Here is a 25084-nt window from a genome sequence, read left to right as displayed (position 1 = left end):
TGGTGACAAACTTGGATGAGCTATACGACGTTCATGCATGTCATTTACATGAACCAATTACAGCACGCAGCAGCTTAGAAAGTAATGAATATTCTCAGTGATCACGCCGTGCGCGCGTGTGTTTACGTGTGTGTGTGGTGGATGGCGTGACCTTGCAGCGCCATGAAAACTTGCACGCGGCGCGGCAACTAGACCGTCCACTGGAGCAAAGTGGGTGGAGTGTATCGGCCACCGCGCGCGAAACATGTATTTTGTTAATGTCGTTTCATACAGCTCTTGCAGCACAGATGTGCAAAAGTTGTCGTTTTGAATTTGACTGGTACGTGTGTAAAACATTTCTAAAAACAACCTTTTTTGGTTTGTACAGCAAGTACACAACCTGAATATTTATGTGAAACAGTTACTATTGCTCAATACGAGTTTCTTTTGGGAGTTTTTGTTTCATACAAAGTAGGGTATGTGCATTTTCGCTATACTTTTCTGTGTGCGTACTGCAGCGTGTTTTTCAACGCACATGATTTGTATGAGAGATGTCCGTTTACTTATTGTAATGTGTAGAAACGGACAAACCTGTAAAAAGACGAGGGTTTCTCATTCTTGGCTTCGGCTCCTTCTTCGGCTTCGGCTCCAACTTCCTGTTTTTTATGTGGGACACTTTTTGCTGCAGAAATGTTATACCGCATAATTCCTAACATTTAAGGCCTCAGCAGATGTTTCCAGGTCCAGAGACGAAGGAATTGAGAAATCCCCAGTTGTTGATTGAAAGGGAGGTCCTGTGAATTCACATCATTTTGATGCAACTCACGTTAAATATAAGAATTACGGTTGAGTAACGGTATAAATACCTTGCACCTCTGTGATTTTACAGGAGGAGCTTATAAAGTACGGACTAACGGGAGAAAATGTAGTTTTAGGGACAACTACCTGTTATTTTACGAGCGTAGACAGAAACAGTTGTAGAAAAACGGACAAACTTGTGAAAAGACGACAAAGTAGTGTATTGAAAGGAAGATCCTGTAAATTCACATCATTTTGATGCAACTCACGTTAAATATAAGAATTACGGTTGAGTAGCGGTATAAATACCTCGCACCTCTGTGATTTTACAGGAGGAGCTTATAAAGTACGGACTAACGGGAGAAAATGTAGTTTTAGGGACAACTCCCTGTTATTTTACGAGCGTAGACAGAAACAGTTGTAGAAAAACGGACAAACTTGTGAAAAGACGACAAAGTAGTGTATTGAAAGGAAGATCCTGTAAATTCACATCATTTTGATGCAACTCACGTTAAATATAAGAATTACGGTTGAGTAACGGTATAAATACCTCGCACCTCTGTGATTTTACAGGAGGAACTGCTAAAATACGGACAAACGGGAGCAAATGTATTTTAACAGGAAAAAAGTCCCTGTTTTTTTACGATTTTTTTTACAGTGTACTTCCCTCTAAAATAGTGTCGTATTGGAGAACACACAGTTCTATCTGAATTGGACTCGTCTTTTGATCATGGTTTGGACAGTGTGCCTACAGCTTAAAGTTTGCTAATAATGGTTCACACTTGATTGAATATGGACATAAACAAATACATGTACACATAGTCATTGACTACAACCAAAAAATCATCATTTAATTGAATATGGTCAAAATTCAAGTGCCATTAAAATAATTATGTACAGTTATTTTTGGTTTTAAAAACAACCTCAGGTGAAAACGTGATATTAAACAATTGACTGGTTCAGGATGGAGCGTAGCTGTCCCAGCTGGCCATAGCACTTCCGGAATGCTGAACTCTTGGTTGATGAATGACCCCTGTTAAATTAAAAAGAAAAATTATGTTAAGTTAAAAATGTGGATTATCCATAATTTTGTTGACTAAAAGTCCTTGGCTTTTTCCTGTTCACAGTAGAAAAGGAAGTAATTATTATTTGGTTAAAACAATAGCACATACAATGTACATGTATTGATATTTGCAAAACATCATGGAGATAATCTAGCTCTCTTTTAAATGATTAAAATAAAATCCCTTTCATGACATTGCTGCAAACAATTACAAGTATTTTAAAAAGTTGGGTGAAAACAAAACCTTGTAAAGCTTGATTGTCAATTAAGGCCACATGTATACAAAAAATATATGTTGATAGTCCCGGCTTTTCAAAAAAAGAGGGGGATGAGGACTGTTTATTTTTGTATTTTTTTTTTCAAAGGTTGCTGCCAAGCATTGTAGTTCAAACTGGCCACAAATTCTCAAGTTTAGAGTCATCACTTTAAATAGTTTTCAAAAGATTAGTGTTGTTTTCAAGTGCCCTTGAATTACTCTAGAAACTTGTAGAAATTACAAAATTCCTCATTATACTATAATTTTTAGAGTGCCCTTTATTACCAAGGAGAAAATGAATTGGTACCCTTGCCCTTTGCAAAAAAGGAGCATACATGCCTGAATATTTTTAAGCTAAAACCATTATAAGAGACTATGGAGAATGGTTCACTAAAGAATAGAGGCTGAGCCACCCATGTGAATAGGTCATAAAAACATGAAAGGAATGAAAGCCTGGGCATGCAAAAAGCTTGGTTGAAAGAGCTTGCTGGGTATTAGTTGACAAAGCTTTTCACAAGAAGCCATTCACAGGTCTGTCATAAACTCCAAATGGCATAAAGGAATAACCCTCTAAGTACTTGAGTTGGTAAATAGGTAGAGCAATAAAAATCAGCCACAATACCATTCTTGGGAAAAAGCACTGACTCTTGAGCAATGAATTGAATAGAACATCAATTACTAATTATCAAAGTAGAGATTATAGTTATACACCATATCTACCTTGTTTAAGCCAAGAGACTATGGCAAAACTCTAAAAAAAAAATTAAAAAAACCTGCTTACCACTATGCTATGTCACTGTGATTTTCTTCAAGATGCCTAAGATTATTGGAATGTCACACAATAGTCAGATAGTAATCATTTTTAAAAGGTACATACCATTTCGATACGCAATGACTTTCGTCAACAAACAATCCACAGCATCTGTTTTTGACCAGCAACAGTAGTTCCTTCCCTTTGCTTGAGCAAAGACTCTCTGGACTTGCAAACAGGATCGAGTACTTGGGCGATTGTTCCAAAACATGATCTGGTATATCCGAAGTAATATCAGCAGCCTCCAGACCGAGTTTGCTTACGCGGTCTAACCATGGCGGAATACATTCCTCCATGGTCTAACTGATCTACAGCCAGAGCCTTAAGCGGCAAGACGACAACAACCAATGATTTCTCGTCAGCGCCGATGTCGTCGTTATCATGGTTATCGTTTCCACCAACAACTTTCAAAAAGTCCACAATAACTGTGGAAGCTTGGAAGATCAAGCTTTTTCCAAACCCCGTTGGTAAATTGATAAATATATCATTACCCTGGGCGAAGAGCGTTAACTTGTTGGCTCTTAAACTTATCAAGACTTAACTTTCTTGCAGCAAAATCGATAGCTTCGTCTACTCTACCAAACGCAATTTTATACTTTGAGGGCTAGAGGTTATAGGGCCCCCACGCACAAATGCACCGTCGAAGCTTTTCCATGCGCGACGCTTTTGTTGTCGTCGTTGTATTGTACAAGTAGATGCCATGCCAAGCTGTTCCCACCAAAGACGTACAAATACCAGACTGATGCCGATACTGCTACGTCAGAGTTATGCAGGCCAAGCGCAGCGGCATGGTTGGAATGTGCTCGGAATTTCCTGAGCGATTTGTACACGGACCAAGACGTTTCTCCGGGGGAGCGGTGAGTGAACTAAGTCACGTGAGTCGGTGCGGATTGAGTCGGTGCGGGCGCTGTTGGTGAATTGGCCGCGGTGTGCGTGAAAAGGGAAACGAGAAACGTCTTGCACCAAGACTAGGAATTCCCCCACGCAGCCCGGGTAGGTCTACCGGTTCCTTCCACGAAAGGCTCCCGGACATTGCTTTGAGTGTGGTGGCCATGACCAAAAGGTAAAATTGCACGTGCTCGTCTGAACACTTTTGCACAAGCCGGTGAAAGTTTAACATGTTTTTTTCTTCTCATGAGTAGGGCTCGTATCTTGAACATTTGCCAGCATTATCAAGAGTGCAACCTACGGCTGTTTAGTTTTCGAGGTCGTCAAACAATTTAAGGCAGAGTGCAATGTGCACTTTCTGCTACATAAATTTGTTCTGGTTTAAAATTCTAAACTAGATTGTTTTTTAAGGCAGTCTTTCTGTACTTTTAGTTAGACCACTAAACGAGTCTGGAGATGCGTGTTCCAAGGTTGGTATAAAATACTGGAACTACACTCTGGTTTTGTTTTTTTTGCTTATAGAATGATCACAGCTTTAGAACGCCCTCTCCTTTGTTAAAATTTACCCCGGCTCCGATGAAACAAACGTTTGGTGATTAAATTCGGAACATCTTGAAAGGGAATCTACATAAACCCCCAAACACTGTGACAATAGTACATGGAAAATGGAGTCACACGGGTGGACTAGTGTGCCCGAGTATTGAATTCCTTACCAACACATGCAACAAGTTCGTATGGGGACCAGTTTCCAGTGGTCTGACACCGTTTAGTCAAAGGCCCCTGTAGTCTAAATCCATCATCGCAGCTAAACGCACAGGCTCGCCTCATCCTTTGCCGCCTCTCTCTACAATTTGCAGGTACAATTTCACCATTACGTAAGGAGGGCAAAACGGGACACAAAACAGGTGTGACAAATTATTGCACTTTGAATCACAGTCGCGAATGTTGTTCAGGCTCTCTCCACCCCTCGTTATTTGTAACCATAAGTACGAACTCCAGACGACTCAAAATTAACCCTTATTCTTCTGGATCAGGCTGACTCGAACACCGGTTTGAAATAAGGGGTTCAGCACGAATGCTGGGTCATTTTGACACAGACGCCGGGTACTGGTGACCCAGCGGGACTCGGAACCGGGTCAATTGTGACCCGGACGTTTTTAGAGGGTATTAGGTATTGCAAAATACATTGCAGCTGCTTTATCCCGTGCTGGGACGTGACTCATGGTTGGCTACCACAGGGAAAATAAAACTTTGGGGAAATAAACATTCGTATAAAGTTTAACAGAACAGTCGTTACATGAATCAACGAATGGGTTTAAAGGAACACGTTGCCTTGGATCGGACGAGTTGGTCTAAATAAGCGTTTGTAACTGTCTTTTTATAAAATGCAAATGGTTAGAAAGATATTGTAAAAGTAGAATATAATGATTCACACAAACATGCCTCGAAATTGCACGGTTTTCCTTTTACCTCGTCGACTAGCACGGTCGGCCATTTATGGGAGTCAAATTGTTGACTCCCATGAATGGCCGACCATGTTAGTTCGCAAAGTAAAAGGAAAACCACGCAATTTCGAGGCAAATTTGTGTGGATCATTGTATTCTACTTTTAAAACATCTTTCCAATCATATGCATTTTACAACAAACAGTTCCAACCGCTTTTTATAGACCAAATCGTCCGATCCAAGGCAACGTGTTCCTTTAATATTAAAAGAATGACTTATTTACCGGTGATCGTGGAGGCTGGTAATATCACAAGACACACCATCACAAGAATAATACATGCCGTCATGATGACTTGAAACTCTTATTGATTTCAAGTGTACACACTGTAGTTTAGTTTTGGCAACTCGTTGTAGCAGCAGCTCGGTGCCTGCTCAGATGCTTCACTTTCACTCACCTTGCTAGTATATCAGTATACACTGATTGGCAGCACGTAGTTCTGTTTGGCAACATTGCAAGGTCATGTACGATCAGTCTGGGCGATCATTCAAAAGGCAATAATAATGTGTTTTAACATCTGTAAACACTTTGAATTCCAAAGCGAAACCAAAGTTTTGACCCTTCATCTTCATGGAATCCTAATTGCTTTCCAGTTCCAGTCAAGGGCTTATAAGGCACTGGACACTATTGGTAACTACTCAAAATAGTTATGAGCATAAAAACTTCCCCTACCCTAACCTTTATCCCTAATTGATTAAAATGTCAATGAATTCATTTTTAAGAGCCATTAATCGTGTCTTTGATTGAAGATACAACGTCACGTTAATGAAGACCCCATCCGGCCTACCAACCAACTACTCACCTGAAAAATGGCTTACCCGTGCAAGGGGGTGGGGGGGGGGGGTATCCCATCACTCTCAGGACCCTTGGCCCCGAGGCTTCCAAATGAGGTTCAAGAACCAATGAATGCTTAGACAAAAGGTAGCCCCTCCCTCAACATGTCTTATCCACAGCCCCCCCCCCCCCTAAAAAAAAGAAAGAAAAAAGAAAACAAAAAAGAGGGTCCAGCTTATGCCAATGAACCCGTCAATGATTGTCAACGGTTTTTCTGCTGTAAACTCAATGCGAGTTAACCTGTGCACAGCCACAATCATAGGTTCACATTTTCTTTGTGTCCATTTTATGAACATCAGTTTTAATTCCAGTTATCGCATTGTTGTTTATCTAACAATCTATCGGGGGATATATCTTTTGGTTTCAATTACTCCCATAGCATTTCCCTGTTATTTGGATACTCTCATGTTACGGCCAATAATAAATGAGTCCCGGAGAAAAGGAGAAAACTAAACTTCACAACATGATATCTCCGAATCAAAACTCAGCTTTATTTATTTGTTTATTGAAACGTATTTATCCAGGATACGTATTTACAACTCGATGATGTTTTCATCCTGTGCCCAACTTCATACGACCTGTACACACAATACCAAGCAGTGGACACTATTGGTAATTACTCAAAATAATTATTATCATAAAACCTTACATGTTTACGAGTAATGGGGAGAGGTTGATAGTATAAAACATTGTGAGAAACAGCTCCCTCTGAAGTGACCTAGTTTTCGAGAAAGAAGTAATTATCCACGAATTTGATTTCGAGACCTCAGATTTAGAGTTTGAAGTCTCGAAATCAAGCACCCGAAAGCACACAACTTCGTGTGACCATGGTGCGACAAGGGTGTTTTTTTCGACGACCGATTGAGCTCAAATTTTCACAGGTTTGTTATTTTATGCATATGTTGAGGTACACCAACTGTGAAGACTAGTCTTTGACAATTACCAACAGTGTCAAGTGTCTTTGAAGTATTAGCTGCGACTGGTACCCGACTAATTTCTTGCAAAGAAATTTGCCAAGCAGTATTTTCTGCTAAACAGCTTTATGAAATTAGGCCCAGGTTACGTGTGTAAACACAGGTAAAGTTAAGCCTCGTAATGTTAACATAACTAAAAGTATATTGAGTTGGTAACACAGAACATACAGAAAGACCCACAGCATGCGTGATAAACTTAACTGTTTAATGTACTTTTTTAATGGTCACAGTGATTACCGGACTTTAATCTTTGACAGACACTCAATAGTTCTCGGGAACATCAACTGATATTATATTAAATGTTAATAAGTGAGCTGTCAGGTTGATCTTAAACAGTTGTATTTACTTACAATTATTTATCTTTTTATGACAAGCAGTCTTGTACCCTGTCTTCCTACCATACGAAGTCAGACCATTATACTCATAATTTAGACATGTACCCCGTCTTCTTAGTATACTTAATCAAGTCAGATCACTATTCCAGTGCTTGCTAATTCATACAATCTACATCCACGGTAAACTCACAAATCGCTTTATTACCAGCTTGGTCCTCTGCGATATAATAAACAGTTTCCATCAGGCCACAAAAGAAAGTGAACCCGGACGGTAAGTCCGAATTGATGACCGTCACTTCTTTCCCGGAGTTATCCTGGAAGACTGGCTCTTCCCAATGGACAATTTCAGAACTGCCCTTGGTCTTTATCACCATAGAGCCCGGGCAACTGACTACCTGTGGTGGCTCTTCATCTATAAATAAACCAAATTTAATATTGTGTTTATAGAGCATTAAGGTTTAATTGATTATGTAATTAAACAGCCGACGGTTATAGATTAGTAAAACCGTTTAATTATTAAGGTTTTGTATCCGTACATTTTACGGTGTATTGTGACTATGGTTCTATGTAAATTATCGGAAAACTACTTGAATAATGAGACGACGATCAACTCTCAACAGAGATGAGGGAGGGTATGGGACACCCTCAAACCCCAAGTTCCGACCCGGGGGAGGATACAATCGGCCACCGGCCGTAGCAGGAAACAGTGCCACCAACCGACTGGTGGTGCCTCGTTCTGAGGATGACTAGTGATACTAGTCGAATTGTAAACGAAATTTACGTATTAAGTATTGGCTGTGTTTTGAAAATGCATTTGCTAAGTTGATATTTACCAGCCTGATGAACTTCTGATAATTTTTCATAACTTCTTATAACTATTTTGTTCGATGTAATCTGCAAGAGGGTCTCTGTGGTATTGTAAAGGCTTTGTCTTAGTACGATATACCTGTGACCGTAATGCTGAATGTGCATGTGGTTTGGAGTCCGGACCTATCTCGTGCTGTATACGTGACCACTATTACTTCATCCAGATAAAACCGCTCCTTGGCAGCCGAGGTGGAAGCCTCGATGGTCGGTGTTCCAAGATTGTCTCGTGCCTCAGGTCTGTCCCAGGTCGTTGTGGTAAAGTTTTCATGGAGATTGGCGGGGAGCACAATGTCCTCCGGGCAGGTGAGGAATTCAGGAGGCTCCAAATCTAAAAACCATTGGAAAATGTATCGTGTCATTATATTTGTATCGTTTGCAGGGGTTTGGTTTTACACGTCATCTCTTTATGACAGTTTTTATACTTTTGTTTTAACCTTGACAGCCCCTGTCCAACTTGTAATCAATGGAGTGTGTATGTCTAAAGATTTAAAATAAATAAAATAAATACAAATCAAGTTTAATTGATAGTTGTTAAAACTATAGTCATTGCCATCGTATGATTGATAGGAATAAAGGTAGCCACTTTCTCATCTATTGAAGAACCTCGTCATACTTCACTGATAAACTACTACTGCTTGATATTCGTGTTTAGTAAGCATTACCTTCCTCAGACACGGTGAACTCACACCGTGCAGTATTACCAGCTTGGTCCTCTGCTATATACCAAATACTCTCTGGTTGACCAAAGAAGAACGTGGACCCGGACGGACGGTTGGAGATGACCGAGGCGTCACGCCCGGAGTTATCCTGAAACACCGGCTCTTCCCAGTGGACAACGGCTAGACGATTGTTGGTCTTTACTGCCATGGAGTTTGGGCAGTTGATAACTTGTGGTGGCTCCTCATCTAGAAATTAGAATGGCCGAAATTACTCGAGTGATTCTGAAAAAAAAACACTTTTGCTTATGTAGCTCAGACTGCACAGTGTATTAAATGTCCTTAACTGTCGATTGTAATCAAACAATTTGAGTTTTTTATGTTGTGCTTTTCTACAAGTAATGGGTTGTTTCAGAGAATACCGGTAATTCTCAAAATTAGGGCGATAGTGCTTGACAGTCATACTAACAAATGCCACAAGAGAAAAAGAAACACTTTTCTACATCTTATAGTTGTTGAAGATGTGATGCAATTTGTGTTGATACCTTTGACTGTAACACTGAAAGTACATGTGTTTTCGAGTCCGGTCTCATCACGCGCTGTGTAGGTGATGACCGTTACTTCATCCAGGTAGAACCGCTGCTGCGTAGCGGACAGTGACGCCTCGATGACCGGCTCTCCATCATTGTCCCTTGCCTCTGGTTGGTTCCAGTTTGCAGGGTTAGTAGCAAAGTTCTCATTCAGATCGGTCGGGAGGGAAATGTCACCGGGACAAGTGATGAATTCTGGAGGCTCAATATCTAAGGGTTAAAAACATCACCTTTGGTAATAAATTGTCAAAGACCAGTCTTCTCACTTGGTGTATCCCAACCTAAATATCCCCAAAATAACAAACCTGTGAACATTTGTACTCAATCGGTCGTCGAAGTTGTGAGATATTAACGTCAGAAAAAAACAACCTTGTCACCCGAATATGTGTGCTTTCAGATGCATGCTTGATTTAGGGACCCCACAATGTAATGCCGAGGCCTCGAAATCAAATTCAACTATTTCAGTGGAAAATTACTTCTTTCTTGAAAACTACGTTACTTCAGAGGGAGCCGTTTCTCACAATGTTTGATACTATGAACAGCTCTCATTTGCTCGTTACCAAGTAAGTTTTCATGCTGACATATATTTGGAGTAATTACCGATAGTGTCCAGTGCCTTTAAGTGATAAGCATTTGTTAATAACGAAGCAATGAGGAAACGGACTGTTATTTGACTTACCGATGCATGTGTTTTGCACTGATGGGTCTGACCATGTACCATCTGCTTGACATGTTCTAGAACATACTCCTCGTAAATGGAACCCACAGTCGCATTCGTAGAAACATTGGGATTTATAGTCCAACTGGCGTTCCATACAGTCTGGCGGTGCGATCCTCGTATGGGTTTCCGCGATCAGGATGGGACAGGTCTTGGCTGGAAGAAACATAAGAAGTTATTGGAAATGTTTGTAATACCCATTGGTCGATTGGTCGTCTAGTCATAACCGGCAGTCTGAGTGGTATTGAATGTTAAAGGTCGTGGGTTCAAGTCTCTGCCGAGGTGCATGTAAACTCTGACAGCTCTGAGTAATGCCTCAAAACAAGGTCAGTTCCTCAAAATCTCAACCATGTTGTTTTCCATGTAAAGTACAATAGTCACAGTAGTTAATTACAAATGTTTTGCAGCAAGAGACATTGAATGACATCCTTTTATTTTGTATTGATTGATTGATTGACTGGTTGATTGACTGATTGACTGACTTGGATTATTTAAATGGTCTCTAGGTACTGTTTACACAATGTCCATAGATTTACATTAAACTTGAAAAGTTTGAAGATAATGATAGTAGAAAGCTTCCCTTAAATAACTTGCTGATGTGCTGTAGTTTTTGAGAAATGAGTAACACAATGTCACGAAAATTACTTTAGTCTCGGTTTTAGCATGTAAAGATGTATTAACCAGTTATGGTATTTTACCATAGCATACCATAACTGGTTAATACGTTTTTACATGCAAAATAATTTTCCTCTCACTGACAGTCTGAGACGAAAATTATTTTCGTGACATTGTTGTACTCATTTCTCAAAAACTACAGCGGCTCAGTAAGGAATATTTTAAGGGAAGCTTTCTACCAGCATTATGTTCAAGCTGAGTATAGTGTAATGTAAATCTGTGGACATTGTGTAAAAAGTAGACCCTTTAAAGACACTCGATGAAAACAGCTCGAAGGCTGATAAATCAGGAATTAGAATATGGTACCAATTGTTAAAGGTACATAGAATAGGACACTATGAATTAGAAAAACACACCCTTGCGTGCTTTCATCTGCCTATAAAGTATAAACAAGTCGCTGAGGTGCTGTAGTGCCCTCTAATTCTCTCATTAGAGAGGATAGAGAAAAACGGGTTGATGTGATGCTTGCCACGGATTTTTTTCCAGTTTATCGTCATTTTCTTATAGGGAGTAAACTTTGTACCATTGCATCTACCACCACCCGTGGTAGACCACTCTCCTAGTTGTTTGTCCTCATTCAAGTGACACCATATCTGTAAGCGACCTTCCAGTTCGTAGCCTTCACTGCACGTCAGATTACACACTGTATCAATCCTGTTGTCCGTGGTGTTACAGGATAGTTGGTAGCCGTTGTTTGGTAATAAATATCTCTCACATGTAGTGAACGCTGCAGCAAAGAAAGAACATTATTTAACACTTCCCCTGTTATCATTGAACATTTTCTACAGATGAGAACAAATGGTAGAGTTGACAAGATGTCCTGAAAGAGTTGCTAACATTTTCTTGTACTGTCTCTTGTACACTACTCATTCAGTTTACCAACGGAATAGTAGAAAAACAATATACGTACGAACCACCACAACTGTCTCCTATAGTACGTTTATATCCTTCAGCACGTGTACAAATATACCTCTTGTTTGCGGATAAGACAACAATAAACCCTATAATTGTTCAAGTTTTGCCCTTTTCAAAACCATTGTTCTGTGTTTTCTCAAACCCGTGACCACCTCACTAACTAAATACGAATACTAATACTATAATAACATTTCTTGTATAGCGCATTTCACAATAACCGTATCAATGCGATTTACATTAGTGCCCTGGTCATAGGGCCAAAGACCTTCTCTTTTTATGTTCCTCAGCTCCCTGAGAACAAGTCATGATTTGGGGATGAATGATGAACGTAAAATTCGAACGACCGATGTTATGTCTTAACTGAGGGTAAATTGAGTAAACTTTCTTATTACAGAGTAAGAGCACATGAAATTAGATCAAATGTAACTGAGACGATCGAGGCTTTGTTGGTAACCGTTGCTCCACCGGCAGAACGCTGTGATTGTACCGCGTGTTTCGACGCAATGTCCGTATGTACCACAGCTACAAGATTTCGGAACTTCTTTATGGAAAGAATAACACAAATAAAATAGTATCACATTTTGTCACCTTCTCTTGTTCGTGGATTCGTATAAATGATAGAGGCTTCGGTGGTTTGTTCTCTTTGTAAAAAGTGACCTTCAAGTAACCGAAATAAGATTATGTTATCAAATGTTGGAAAAGCATGAATGTTAAAGATACGATTGATCTTCAATACCAATATTATGCATTTTATCTGATAACTGACATTCGGAATTGCACATTTTACTGTAAACTGTAGGAAATTAATCAAGATTGTAACAGTATGAGACAACAGTCATGTGTTGCAGTTAATGATTTGCTAACTTACCTGTGCAAGAAGTTCCATCAGACGCTAATGTATGTCCATGGTTACATTCACATCGAAATCCCCCATCGAGATTGACGCACCGATGCGCACATGCACCACGCCCTCTATTGCTGACACATTCATCAATATCTACAAGAGAAGTTCAACAGTAGTTGTAATTGTACTACACGACTTAAAGGCAGTGGACACTATTGTTAATTACTCAAAATAATTGTTAGCATAAAAAACTACTTGGTAACAAGCAATGGAGAGCTGTTGATAGTATAAAACATTGTGAGAAACGGTTCCCTCTAACGTATTTTTCGAGAAAGAAGTAATTTTCCACTAAAATAACTATTTTAATTTGATTTCGATACTTCAGAAATAGATTTTGAGGTCTCGAAATCAAGCATCTGAAAGCACACAATATCCTCTATTACAAAGTTTTTTTTTTTTTCAATCCATTATTATCTCGCAACTTCGGCGACCAATTGAGTTTAAATTTCTACAGGGAGAAGACTAGTCTTTGACAATTACCAATAGTGTCCAGTGTCCTTAAGGTGCAACTTTTCTTAAAATGTATCTAACTTTTCCAAACTTTACCTGTGCATCTTTTCCCGTTACCTGCCAACTTGTAGCCAACTCTGCACGAGCAAACAGCACCCTGGTCGGTATTTGTACACACGTGTTGGCAACCTCCATTTCCATATCCACACTGAGCTGAAAATAAAAATACCAACAAATGTAAATACTTTAATACCGACCAGAATGTTAATTGTGTGTGACTTCCCTTCTAAAATTCATTAAAGGTTTGACTTTAGTTGTCTCCTGAATAATCATCAATAATCTGTTAACACGTGATTTCATAATTCGTGTAATTATGGCTCGGTACACAATCAATACGAGTGTTTATTATAGCTACTTGTATTTTTTTGTAGACCCGCTAATGTAATAAATTCCAATAATTATTTTGTTCAATGTGTTGCTATGCTTTGAACGAAACAAACTGTTCTGGTTTTATAATAATTACCGTAACAATGAGGACGGGTCCCGACGACGTTTCCTCCCGAGCAGTACACGGCGTAGTTGGCGGGTTGTATTGCGTACCCGGAGTCACAGATGTACCTCACAGTGTAGAAGGACCTCCCTCGAACATCCAGCTGTACTTCATACTGTGGTCTACCGTTTGGAACGGATGGAATGTCTCCGCAGCGATCACCATTTTCAACTCTGGATGGATAGCCATCGTCCCGTTGCTGTAGCTGCTGTGGCTGCTGTGGCTGCTGTGGAACCTGTTGCCGATGTGGCTTGCAAGTTGGTAGATTCCCGTTCCATATCTGCCCATCGCAAAACAGAGCTGGAGAACCTACCAAGTCATACCCAGGATGACACGTCATCTTCAACACCATCGACTGTTTAACGGCAATTACACCGTACCTTACGGCGTTTACACTAGGAACTTGGCACCCAGCACCTGGTTCCAAAAAAATACAGAGAATAAACAGTGTGTTACGAATTTTTTTTGTAAAATGCTGTTGATCAACAAAGGACTAGTGATACAAATGAATAAAACTTACGAGCGCACACAGCTGCATCGCCGATCCATTGGCCATCAGAGTTGCACTGTAAAGTCTTGTACCCAAGCTTTGGGGTGAATCCAGTGGCACATGTATATGAAACACCTCGTCCACCTTGCGTTATCGTCATTCTTGTATTGGGAATTCTTGGAGGATCCGGGCAACTAGGAGCAGAGTTATGTGCCGATTTCTGTCGGACGCACCGGGGTTCATTCCTCCAGCGGGCTCCGTCGCAGTAAATGAACGCGGGTCCCTCTCGCTCATACCCAGCCCAGCAGTTGACCTCGAAGACGGTACCTCTGTTCGAACGAGTCATGCTAGAAAACCTCACCAACGATTTTTCTGGACAACCTTTAGCTGTTGTTACAAAAAAGTAAACGACAAGAACATTAAAGACGTTTTTCAGATTGATCACCAAAGCTGACGCATTAGTTTGATTGGGTGATTGGGATTGTGATTGGGTTAAATGCATATTCTGGTGGTTACAATGTGAACAAAAGTCGCTTCAAACGTGTATTTTTCCAAAACAGCATATAATACGGGATAACTCAATCCTACCTAAAAGCAATGTTTTTCGTACCTGAGCACACTGGAACAGATCCAACCCACTGTCCGTCCAGGCATCGTAGTGTGTTTCCATTGGGTCCATACAATATGTAACCAGTGTTACAGCGATAGAAGATATTGCCCCGAGTCCCGTCGGGGGTGGAGGCACCGTTCTCAAGTTTAGGCGGGATAGGGCAGGGGTTTACAACATCAGCAGGGGGCTGGGAGTTCTGCTGAACTTCGTGCAAGTCGTCATCTTTATAATAATTGAATACAGGGAGCATGGTTAGCCACTTGAAGATGATTCTGGCAAACTGATCAAGTTTGTTTCACCACATTTAATAATATATATAATATCGAAGTCTTATATAGCGCACGTATCTACCAAACAAGGTACTCAAGGCGCTGAGTATACACAAACTTTCAGAAAGATAGGTAATTGCAGTGATGAATTTTGAGACCCAATTATTTAGCACCTTATAAGGGTTTACAAGGTGCTACGGCGCATATAGCAGCCACAGCCAGGACCACCGGGGCGAACCCCTTCTCTTTTCGAAAAGTACACTGGGTTCTTTTACATGCGTTACTCAACACATGGGACCAACGGCTTTACGTCTCATCCGAAGGACGAAGCAATGGTTAAGTGTCTTGCTTAAGGACACAAGTGTGACGGCTGGGGATTCGAACCCACACTCTGCTGATCAGAAACACCAGAGTTTGAATTCGACCTTCCAGATGGTACCTCTGTTTCGACGAATCAAGGTGGAAGACTCCACCACCGATTTTTCTGCTCACCCTTTAGCTGTTTGTACAAAAAAGTGAATGACAAGAAAAACATAAAAGTTTTGAGATGCCTTTTCAGATTGAATCACCAAAGCTGACGCATTGGTTGTGATTGTTAATGTGCTGTCTGTATATTATTCGAGGCAGTTGCATTGTAAACGTCGCTTCACGTGTGTACTTTCCAAAACAACAAACATCTGAATGGACAATTCACTTTTAGGTAAAAGAGACCGCAAGTACAACGAACATAAAATAGAATTTTCAAATAGGATTTGAAATTAGTAAAGCCGATGTATTGTTTATTTATAAATTTGTCCTCAAATTTCCATTGCTTCTTTCGATACATGGTCGCAACCACAGCAAGCCAAATAATTGAACGTTCTATAAAGCCTTCCACCTCGTTGGTTTTATAAGATTATGTCAACTGTTTTTTTGTAAAACTTTCTCATGTTACTTGTATGTTTTGTTCGTTGAAACCTACAAGATGTGAACGATCAAAAAGTAAGATCAATCACACCTGAGCATACAGGGATAAACCCAACCCACAGCGGCTTTATTTTTTTTCCCCACCGTTTTCAAAAGGACTCCATCTTTAAACAAGTGAGTCAACCACAAAAAAAATTATTTGAGTTAATAGAGCCCCTCTTTTGTAATACATTGAAAAGCCCCCAAATCATTGCTTTAATCAACGCAATAAAAACGAATCTGATGAGTTAAACTAGTTGTTTTTACCTATAGATCGGTTGTATGGCATGTTTCTAATGAAAACTGAATTCCTACCTAGAAGCACTGCTTTTCTTACCTGAGCACACTGGAACAGGGGCCGATTTCACTAACGTCTATGTTTGCAATCATCGCTAACACACTTGCGATGAGATCGCTAACCTCAAATCCATCGCAATTGCGATGTCGCCAACTCTGCGTTTCACTAAAGTCATCGCAATTGCGATGACGTTAAAAGGGAAATAAAGTTTTTGTACGAGGCTAAAAGTAGTGACCTTTGACATCCCGCAACAAAATCGTCGGTCGTCGCTCGAAATGAAATGGCATTGTGCAGTTTATATGTAAATCGTTGTCATGTTGGTGCACACGTACTAACTATTGTGGACGATGTTTAGGCATTCATTTACAAAGGGTTAAAGCATTTATAGGCCTATGGCCTCTATTATAATTTTAGATTTTAATAAACAGTTTTGGTAAATCTGTTGTAACGGTGGGATTGGTGAAAATTCTGACATATCTGTCTAATAATACCATGGAAGAAGAAATAATACCAAGCTTCACATTGTCAATTTGCCAATACATTACACATTATTTTTTTCTAAAAATTATGGTTAAAATAATCGAACCCATATAGTATCTCCTTTTTACCGATGATAAGGGGCTCTTTGCTGCAGTTGCGTCGCTGATAGTTGTCATCGGCAATCTGAGTCTACCAGGTAAAAGACCGCAAGACTAAAATAATGTAGCGCCACTCATTTTACTCTAAATCATGAGCAATTTATACGTCAAAATGTACACCGCTAGTAACTATAAGCACACAATGGCGCAATGTATCATAAGTTTGCGATGAACTTTTACTTTGCGACCACTAACATGTCATCGCAAGATTGTCATCGCTAAATAAAACTTTGCGACGAGTATATTCATCGTTAAGTTTTAGTGAAATCTTCGGCTAAAAATCCATCGCTAAGTTGCGATGGATTTTAGATTTAGCGATCGATTTCGGCGTTTGCGATGACCAAAACGCGTTAGTGAAATCGACCCCAGATCCAACCCACTGTCCGTCCACGCATCGTAGTGTGTTTCCATTGGGCGCATACAATATGTAACCAGGATTTCAGCGATAGAAGGTATTGCCCCGAGTCTCGTCGAGGGTGGAGGCACCGTTCTCAAGCTCAGGTGGGCTAGGGCAGGGTTTTACAACATCAGCAGGGGGCTGGGAGTTCACTCCGGATTAAAAGTAAAAAAGACCCCTACAGTCACTCACTTGAAAATGTTTGGCGTGTTATGTCTTTGTTTTACCGCATGGTTCTAATGTAAGACAACCCTATAATCGATTGCGGAGCCAAAAACATTGAGTCTTTAGAAAAAGACAGAGCCCCCTTTAAATGGAAGGTGTACGTTTGTTAATCACTCTAACAGTTAAAGCCATTGGACACTTTCGGTAAACAGTATTTGCCAAAGGCCCACACTTCGTGTATCACAATTTATATATAAAACAACAAACCTGTGAAAATTTGGCTCAATCGGTCATCGGAGTCGGGAGAAAATAACGGGGAAACCCACCCTTGTCTCCGCACGTATCGCCGTGTGATGACATGTGTTTACAGTAAATCCGTAATTCTCGCCATCGAGAATTGATAATTGTTTTAATTTTTTCTCAAAAAGTGAAGCATTTCATGAAATAATATTTCAAGAGAAGTCTTTCACTATTACCTTCTGTAAGCCCTGTAAGTTATTTGTAAATCTGTGAACTTTTTTTTTCTATTCTGAAAGTGTATAATGGCTTGTTAAGGACAATGAAAACGCACTTCAGAAGTAGAGAATCCTTTTCCATAAATGACAGCATTTTGGGAATCATTTCACTGTCAAGTAATGTGACAATGGAAAAATGTCAGTCTTTTTCCCCCATAAATTTATATATAAGAAGCGTAACTGACAGTGTGTCTCATATTGTGTACTCCAAGGATTATTATTCACGCTTTGACATTAATTGCTCTGGATTTTCAGCGTCAATCTGTGGAAACAATCAAACGGATCTAAGAACCAAAGGTACTTTCCCTTCAAATTCCCTCTGAATCTTAAAGGGTTAACCGTTTTGCTATTTTAAATACCTTGGTCGCCAATTCCTTGTTTTCAAATGTAATGCTAAGTTGGTGCATTTGGATGTCTGTGTAGGTCTATAGGAGTCTAGACAATTTCAGATATGCTTAAAAGCTTGTCGATGAACGAGGGTTAATAACGATACTGCTCCACCATGGGTTGGGGTATGACTCGATGCTACATTCAGAAAAACAAGTAAATGTGAGTAAAGATAGTATACATTTTGACACACGATTCCGTATCACTGACCCAGATTTGGGTCAGACCCCGTGTGGGAACCGGAACCGGGTCAATTCTGACCAGAATCTATAAGAAGCTATTACAATTATAGTTATTGCAAATATTGATACTGGTCCACCGTGGGTTGGAGTATGACTCGATGCTATACAGCTACATTCAGAAATACAAGTTAATGTGAGTAAAGTTAGTATAGATTTTGACACACGATTCCGTATCACTGATCCAGATGTGGGTCAGACCCCGTGTGGGAACCGGAACCGGGTCAATTCTGACCAGAATCTATAAGAAGCTGTTACAATGATAGGTATTACAAATATTGATACTGCTCCACCATGGGTTGGGGTATGACTCGATGCTACATTCAGAAATACAAGTTAATGTGAGTAAAGTTAGTAGAGATTTTGACACACGATTCCGTATCACTGACCCAGATGTGGGTCAGACCCCGTGTGGGAACCGGAACCGGGTCAATTCTGACCAGAATCTATAAGAAGCTATTACAATTATACGTATTACAAATATTGATACTGCTCCACCATGGGTTGGGGTATGACTCTATTCTATACATTCAGAAATAGCCAACAAATAATTTGAGTAAAGATATTATAAACAAAAACAGTTGTTTACAGTATCAAACGAACGGTTTTAATGTTCTAATAATAATGATTGTACTTACTGGTAAATGTGGTGGCTGGTATAGGCTTCATCACAAGGCACACCGTAGTCACGGCCGCCATAAATATATATGACGTCATGGTGACTTTTAGTTTTGACAACTCCTTGTATATAGCAGCAGCTCAGTGTCTGTCCAGTACTCCTTATGGTTCACTTTCACTCACCTCGCTACAGTGTGGTTTGTTGTGACTGATTGGCAGCACGGTGTATATCACTTTTTGTCAACTTATAGTGCAAGGTCATGTACGATCAGTCTGTGCGATCATTCAAAAAGCAATAATGATGTGTTTTAACATCTGTGTAATAAACATTTCGATTTCCGAAACGAAACCAAAGTTATGAACCTTCACCTCCATGTAATCCTAACTGCTTTCCAGTTCCAGTCGAGGGTTGTAAAGGCACTGGACACTATCGGTTATTACTCAATCTGTATATTTTGAATTCCAAAACGAAAACAAAGGTATTAACCTTCACCTTCATGGAATCCTATAGTTGCTTTCCAGTTCCCTGTCAAGGGCTTTAAAGCCATTGGACACTTTTGGTAAACATTATTGTCCAAGGCCCACACTTCGTGTATCACAACTTCTATTTAAAATAACAAACCTTTGAAAATTTAGGCTCAATCGGTCATCGGAGTCGGGAGAAAATAACGGGGAAACCCCACCCTTGTTTCCGCACGTTTCGCCGTGTCATGACATGTGTTTAAAATGAATCCGTAATTCTCGATATCGAGAATTGATATTGTTTTAATGTTTTCTCAAAAAGTAAAGCATTTCATTGAATAGTATTTCAAGAGAAGTCTTTCATCATTACTTTCTGCAAACCCTGTAAGATTTGTGTAAATCTGTGAACTTTTTTTTTCTGTAACAAAGGTGTCCAATGGCTTTAAAGGCACTGGACACTATTGGTAATTACTCAAAATAGTTGTTAGCATAAAAAACTTTCTCTTACCCCACCTCTTATCCTAAATTGATTCAAATTGACTCTCATGATACGATAATAATAAATGAGTTCCGGAGAAAAGGAGAAAACTAAACTTCACTACATATATCTGAATAAAAAACTATCAGCTTTATTTGTTTCTTTGTTAAAACACATTTATAATAATAATAATATCGAAGTCTTATATAGCGTATCTACCAAATAAGGTACTCAAGGCGCTGATATGAATATATACAAACTTTCAGAAAGATATGTTTTTATTGAAGTAATGAATTCTGAGAACCGATTATGTAGCACCTCTTAAGGGTTTACAAGGTGCTACGGCGCATACAACAGCCACAGCCAGGAACACCGGGGCGAACCCCTTCTGTTTTCGATAAAGTCACTGTGTTCTTTTACATGCGTTACACAACACATGGGACCAACGGCTTTACGTTCCATCCGAAGGACGAAGCAATTGTGTAGTGTCTTATGCAGGATATGTATTATCAACTTTGAGGATGTTTTAGTCATGCCCATAATTTCATAAGGCATGTAAGCACAATACCTTAACGTATCTTTGCTGCGACTGGTACCCGGCTAATTTCTTGCTTAGCAAAGAAATTTGCCAAGCAGTATTTGCTGCTAAAAGCTTTATGAAATTAGGCCCATGTTACGTGTGTAAACACAGGTAAAGTTTAGCCTCGTAATGTTAACATAATCATTACGTTGTGTTAAACTAAAAGTGTATTGAGTTGGTAACACAGAACATACAGAAAGACCCCACAGCATGCGTGATAAAATTAACTGTTTAATGTACTTTCTTAATGGTCACAGTGATTACCGGACTTTAATCTTTGACAGACACTCAATAGTTCTCGGGAACATTAACTGATATTATATCAACTGTTAATAAGTGAGCTGTCAGGTTGATCTTAAACAGTTGTATTTACTTACAATTATTTATCTTTTTATGACAAGCAGTCTTGTACCCTGTCTTCCTACCATACGAAGGCAGACCATTATACGCACAACTCAGACAGGTACCCTGTCTTCTTAGTATACTTAATCAAGTCAGATCACTATTCCAGTGCTTGCTAATTCATACAATCTACATCCACGGTAAACTCACAAATAGCTGTATTACCAGCTTGGTCCTCTGCGATGTAATAAACAGTTTCCATCAGGCCACAAAAGAAAGTGAACCCGGACGGTAAGTCCGAATTGATGACCGTCACTTCTTTCCCAGAGTTATCCTGGAAGACTGGCTCTTCCCAATGGACAATTTCAGAACTGCCCTTGGTCTTTATCACCATGGAACCCGGGCATCTGACTACCTGTGGTGGCTCTTCATCTATAAATAAAGCAAATTAAATATCGTGTTTATTATAGAGAATTAAGGTTTAATTGATTATGTAATTAAATTTGTAAACAGCCGACGGTTATAGATCAGTAAAACCGTTTAATTATTAAGGTTTTGTATCCGTACATTTTACGGTGTATTGTGACTATGGTTCTATGTAAATTATCGGAAAACTTCTTGAATAATGAGACGACGATCAACTCTCAACAGAGAGGGGGGGGGGGGTATTGCACTGTCATGGGACACCCTCAAACCCCAAGTTCCGACCCGGGGGAGGACACAATCGGCCAGCGGCCGTAGCAGGAAACAGCGCCACCAACCGACTGGTGGTGCCTCGTTCTGAGTATGACAAGTGATGCTAGTCAAAACGTAAACGAAATTTACGTATTAAGTATTGGCTATGTTTTGTAGAAAATTCATTTGCTAAGTTGATATTTACCAGCCTGATGAACTTCTTATAATTTCTTATAACTTCTTATAACTATTTTGTTTGATGTAATCTGCAAGAGGGTCTTTGTGGTATTGTAAAGGCTTTGTCTTAGTACGCTATACCTGTGACCGTAATGCTGAATGTGCATGTGGTTTGGAGTCCGGACCTATCTCGTGCTGTATACGTGACCACCGTTACTTCATCCAGATAAAACCGCTCCTTGGCAGCCGAGGGGGAAGCCTCGATGGTCGGTGTTCCAAGGTTGTCTCGTGCCTCAGGTCTGTCCCAGGTCGTTGTGGTAAAGTTTTCATGGAGATTAGTGGGGAGCACAATGTCCTCCGGGCAGGTGAGGAATTCAGGAGGCTCCAAATCTTAAAACAATTTGAAAAATGTATTATCATGGCTCACCAATAGTGGTTAAAACTATAGCCATTGACATCTTAACCACACTGGACACCTTTGGCAACTGTCAAAGACCAGTCTTCTCACTTTGTGTATCTCAACATATGCATTAAATAACAAACCTGTGAAAATTTGAGCTCAATTGGTCGTCGAAGTTACACAGGATAATGGGAGAAAAACGCCCTTGTTGCACAAGTTGTGTGCTTTCAGATGCTTGATTTCAAAACCTTAGTAATCAAATGCCGAGGTCTCGTTTTATGGTAATAATAATTTTGAGCAATAACCAATAGTGTCCAGTGGCTTTAATCACTCATCTAAAGATGATTAAAGGTTAACTACTTTCTCATCTCTGCACGAACCTCGCCATACTTCCCGGGATAAACTACTGCTTGATATTCCTATTAGTAAGCATTACCTTCCTCAGACACGGTGAACTCACACCGTGCAGTATTACCAGCTTGGTCCTCTGCTATATACCAAATACTCTCTGGTTGACCAAAGAAGAACGTGGACCCGGACGGACGGTTGGAGATGACCGAGGCGTCATGCCCAGAGTTATCCTGAAACACCGGCTCTTCCCAGTGGACTACGGCTAGACGATTGTTGGTCTTTACTGCCATGGAGTTTGGGCAACTGATAACTTGTGGTGGCTCCTCATCTGGAAATTAGAATGGCCGAAAATACTCAAGTTATTCTGAACAAACACTTTTGCTTAGATAGCTCAGACTGCACAGTGTAAATTTCCTTAATTGTCTATTGTAAACAAACATTTTGAGGTTTTTATGTTGTGCTTTTCTACAAGTAATTGGCTGTTTCAGAGAATACTGGTAATTCTCGAAATAAGGGCGATAGAAGACATAAATGCTAAACAGTCATACTAACAAATGCCACATCTTATAGTTGTTAAAGATGTGATGCAATTTGTGATGATACCTTTGACTGTAACACTGAAAGTACATGTGTTTTCGAGTCCGGTCTCATCACGCGCTGTGTAGGTGATGACCGTTACTTCATCCAGGTAGAACCGCTGCTGTGTAGCGGAGAGTGACGCCTCGATGACCGGCTCTCCATCATTGTCCCTTGCCTCTGGTTGGTCCCAGTTTGCAGGGTTAGTAGCAAAGTTCTCATTCAGATCGGTTGGGAGGGAAATGTCACCGGGACAAGTGATGAATTCTGGAGGCTCAATATCTGAAGGTTAAATGTTTAGCATTTGTAAATACGTAACTCCAAAATATGCAATGAGCAATGAGGAAACTGTTATTTGACTTACCGATGCATGTGTTTTGTACTGAGTGGTCTGACCATGTACCATCTGCTTGACATGTTTTAGAACTAACGCCTCTTAACTGGAACTCATTGTCACAAAAGTAGAAACATTGGGATTTGTAGTCCAACTGGCGTTCCATACAGTCTGGCGGTACGATCCTTATATGTCTTACTGCGACCAGGATTGGGCAAGTCCTGGCTGGAATGAAAATTGAGATTCTGGAAAATGTATAGCTCTCTGTTTGGTCTACTTGCGGAATAGACTACCGGTGTAGAATACTCAAGGTCGTGGGTTCGAATCCCTTCTGCTTTAGATAAAGCATGAAAAGTCCAATCTTCACGCAAACGCTTGAAAGTCCCAATTGATCATCCAATATTTCTTTCGAAAAAATCCTGTAAAATAAACATTTAAGTATACAAAGAATTGATCTGACCCCCTTTTTTATGTGGAATAGTCCATATAGGATATCAATGAATTTGATTCCCCAGACTTTGCAAAATGCCTGAATTGGAGATTTTGTGCCACTATTAATTGGCCCATCCCCTCACTTTACTGAGTAAAAGGATGGCAAAACTCTGAATTCAAAATATGTTTTGAATTTGGTTACCCCTAAGTCATTGCGCAATAGAGACATGCGTTATCTGGTGATTATGTTCCACCATTATGTGACCCATCCCCTCACTTTACTGAGGATAAGGATGGTGAAATTTTGACTTCAAATTGTAATCATTTTGCTATGTCCAGAACGTTATTTTATTGTAAAAGCTGTTTACATTTTGAGATTATTGTTGATGTGAAGCATTTATTTGTATTGATACCTTGGACTGTAACACTGAAAGTACATGTGTTTTCGAGTCCGGTCTCATCACGCGCTGTGTAGGTGATGACCGTTACTTCATCCAGGTAGAACCTCTGCTGCGTAGCGGACAGTGACGCCTCGATGACCGGCTCTCCATCATTGTCCCTTGCCTCTGGTTGGTTCCAGTTTGCAGGGTTAGTAGCAAAGTTCTCATTCAGATCGGTCGGGAGGGAAATGTTACCGGGACAAGTGATGAATTCTGGAGGCTCAATATCTGAAGGTTAAATGTTTAGCATTTGTAAATACGTAACTCCAAAATATGCAATGAGCAATGAGGAAACTGTTATTTGACTTACCGATGCATGTGTTTTGTACTGATGTGTCTGACCATGTACCATCAGCTTGACATGTTCTAGAACTAACGCCTCTCAACTGAAAGTCATTCTCACAAAAGTAGAAACATTGGGATTTGTAGTCCAACTGGCGTTCCATACAGTCTGGCGGTACGATCCTCGTATGGGTTTCCGCGATGAGGATGGGACAGGT

At 40.0% G+C, this 25084-nt stretch overlaps 3 protein-coding genes across 5 annotated transcripts in view; all 3 read right to left on the bottom strand.

Moving 5' to 3' along the window:
- LOC117293867 (hyalin-like) overlaps positions 1–5683 on the bottom strand; it is a 33880-nt gene extending 28197 nt beyond the window's left edge. For both annotated transcript variants that reach the window (XM_033776336.1, XM_033776337.1), the window contains exon 1: positions 5524–5683. In XM_033776336.1, the coding sequence (XP_033632227.1) occupies positions 5524–5587 (64 nt within the window). In that variant the 5' untranslated portion in view covers positions 5588–5683. The remainder of the gene's footprint in view (positions 1–5523) is intronic.
- Positions 1448–3684, bottom strand: LOC117293869 (probable ATP-dependent DNA helicase RecS). Its single transcript, XM_033776339.1, has 2 exons — positions 2974–3684; positions 1448–1810 (listed from the first exon to the last, which is right to left on the bottom strand). Exons 1-2 carry the CDS (start codon positions 3201–3203, stop codon positions 1720–1722), a joined length of 321 nt encoding a protein of 106 aa, XP_033632230.1. The 5' UTR covers positions 3204–3684; the 3' UTR covers positions 1448–1719.
- Positions 5684–7326: 1643 nt separating the features above from the next.
- Positions 7327–25084, bottom strand: LOC117293864 (hyalin-like). Of its 2 annotated transcripts, none has more exons than XM_033776335.1 (7): positions 24895–25084; positions 23406–23660; positions 10234–10428; positions 9510–9764; positions 8971–9213; positions 8388–8636; positions 7327–7853 (listed from the first exon to the last, which is right to left on the bottom strand). In XM_033776335.1, exons 1-7 carry the CDS (start codon positions 25028–25030, stop codon positions 7597–7599), a joined length of 1590 nt encoding a protein of 529 aa, XP_033632226.1. In that variant the 5' UTR covers positions 25031–25084; the 3' UTR covers positions 7327–7596. The 2 variants fall into 2 exon arrangements, with proteins under 2 accessions (XP_033632226.1, XP_033632225.1); XM_033776334.1 differs by lacking the exon at positions 24895–25084 and adding an exon at positions 23743–23957.

Source organism: Asterias rubens, chromosome 8 (assembly GCF_902459465.1).
Source record: "Asterias rubens chromosome 8, eAstRub1.3, whole genome shotgun sequence".
NCBI lineage: Eukaryota > Metazoa > Echinodermata > Asteroidea > Forcipulatida > Asteriidae > Asterias > Asterias rubens.
This window is presented reverse-complemented; position numbering and strand designations above follow the sequence as displayed.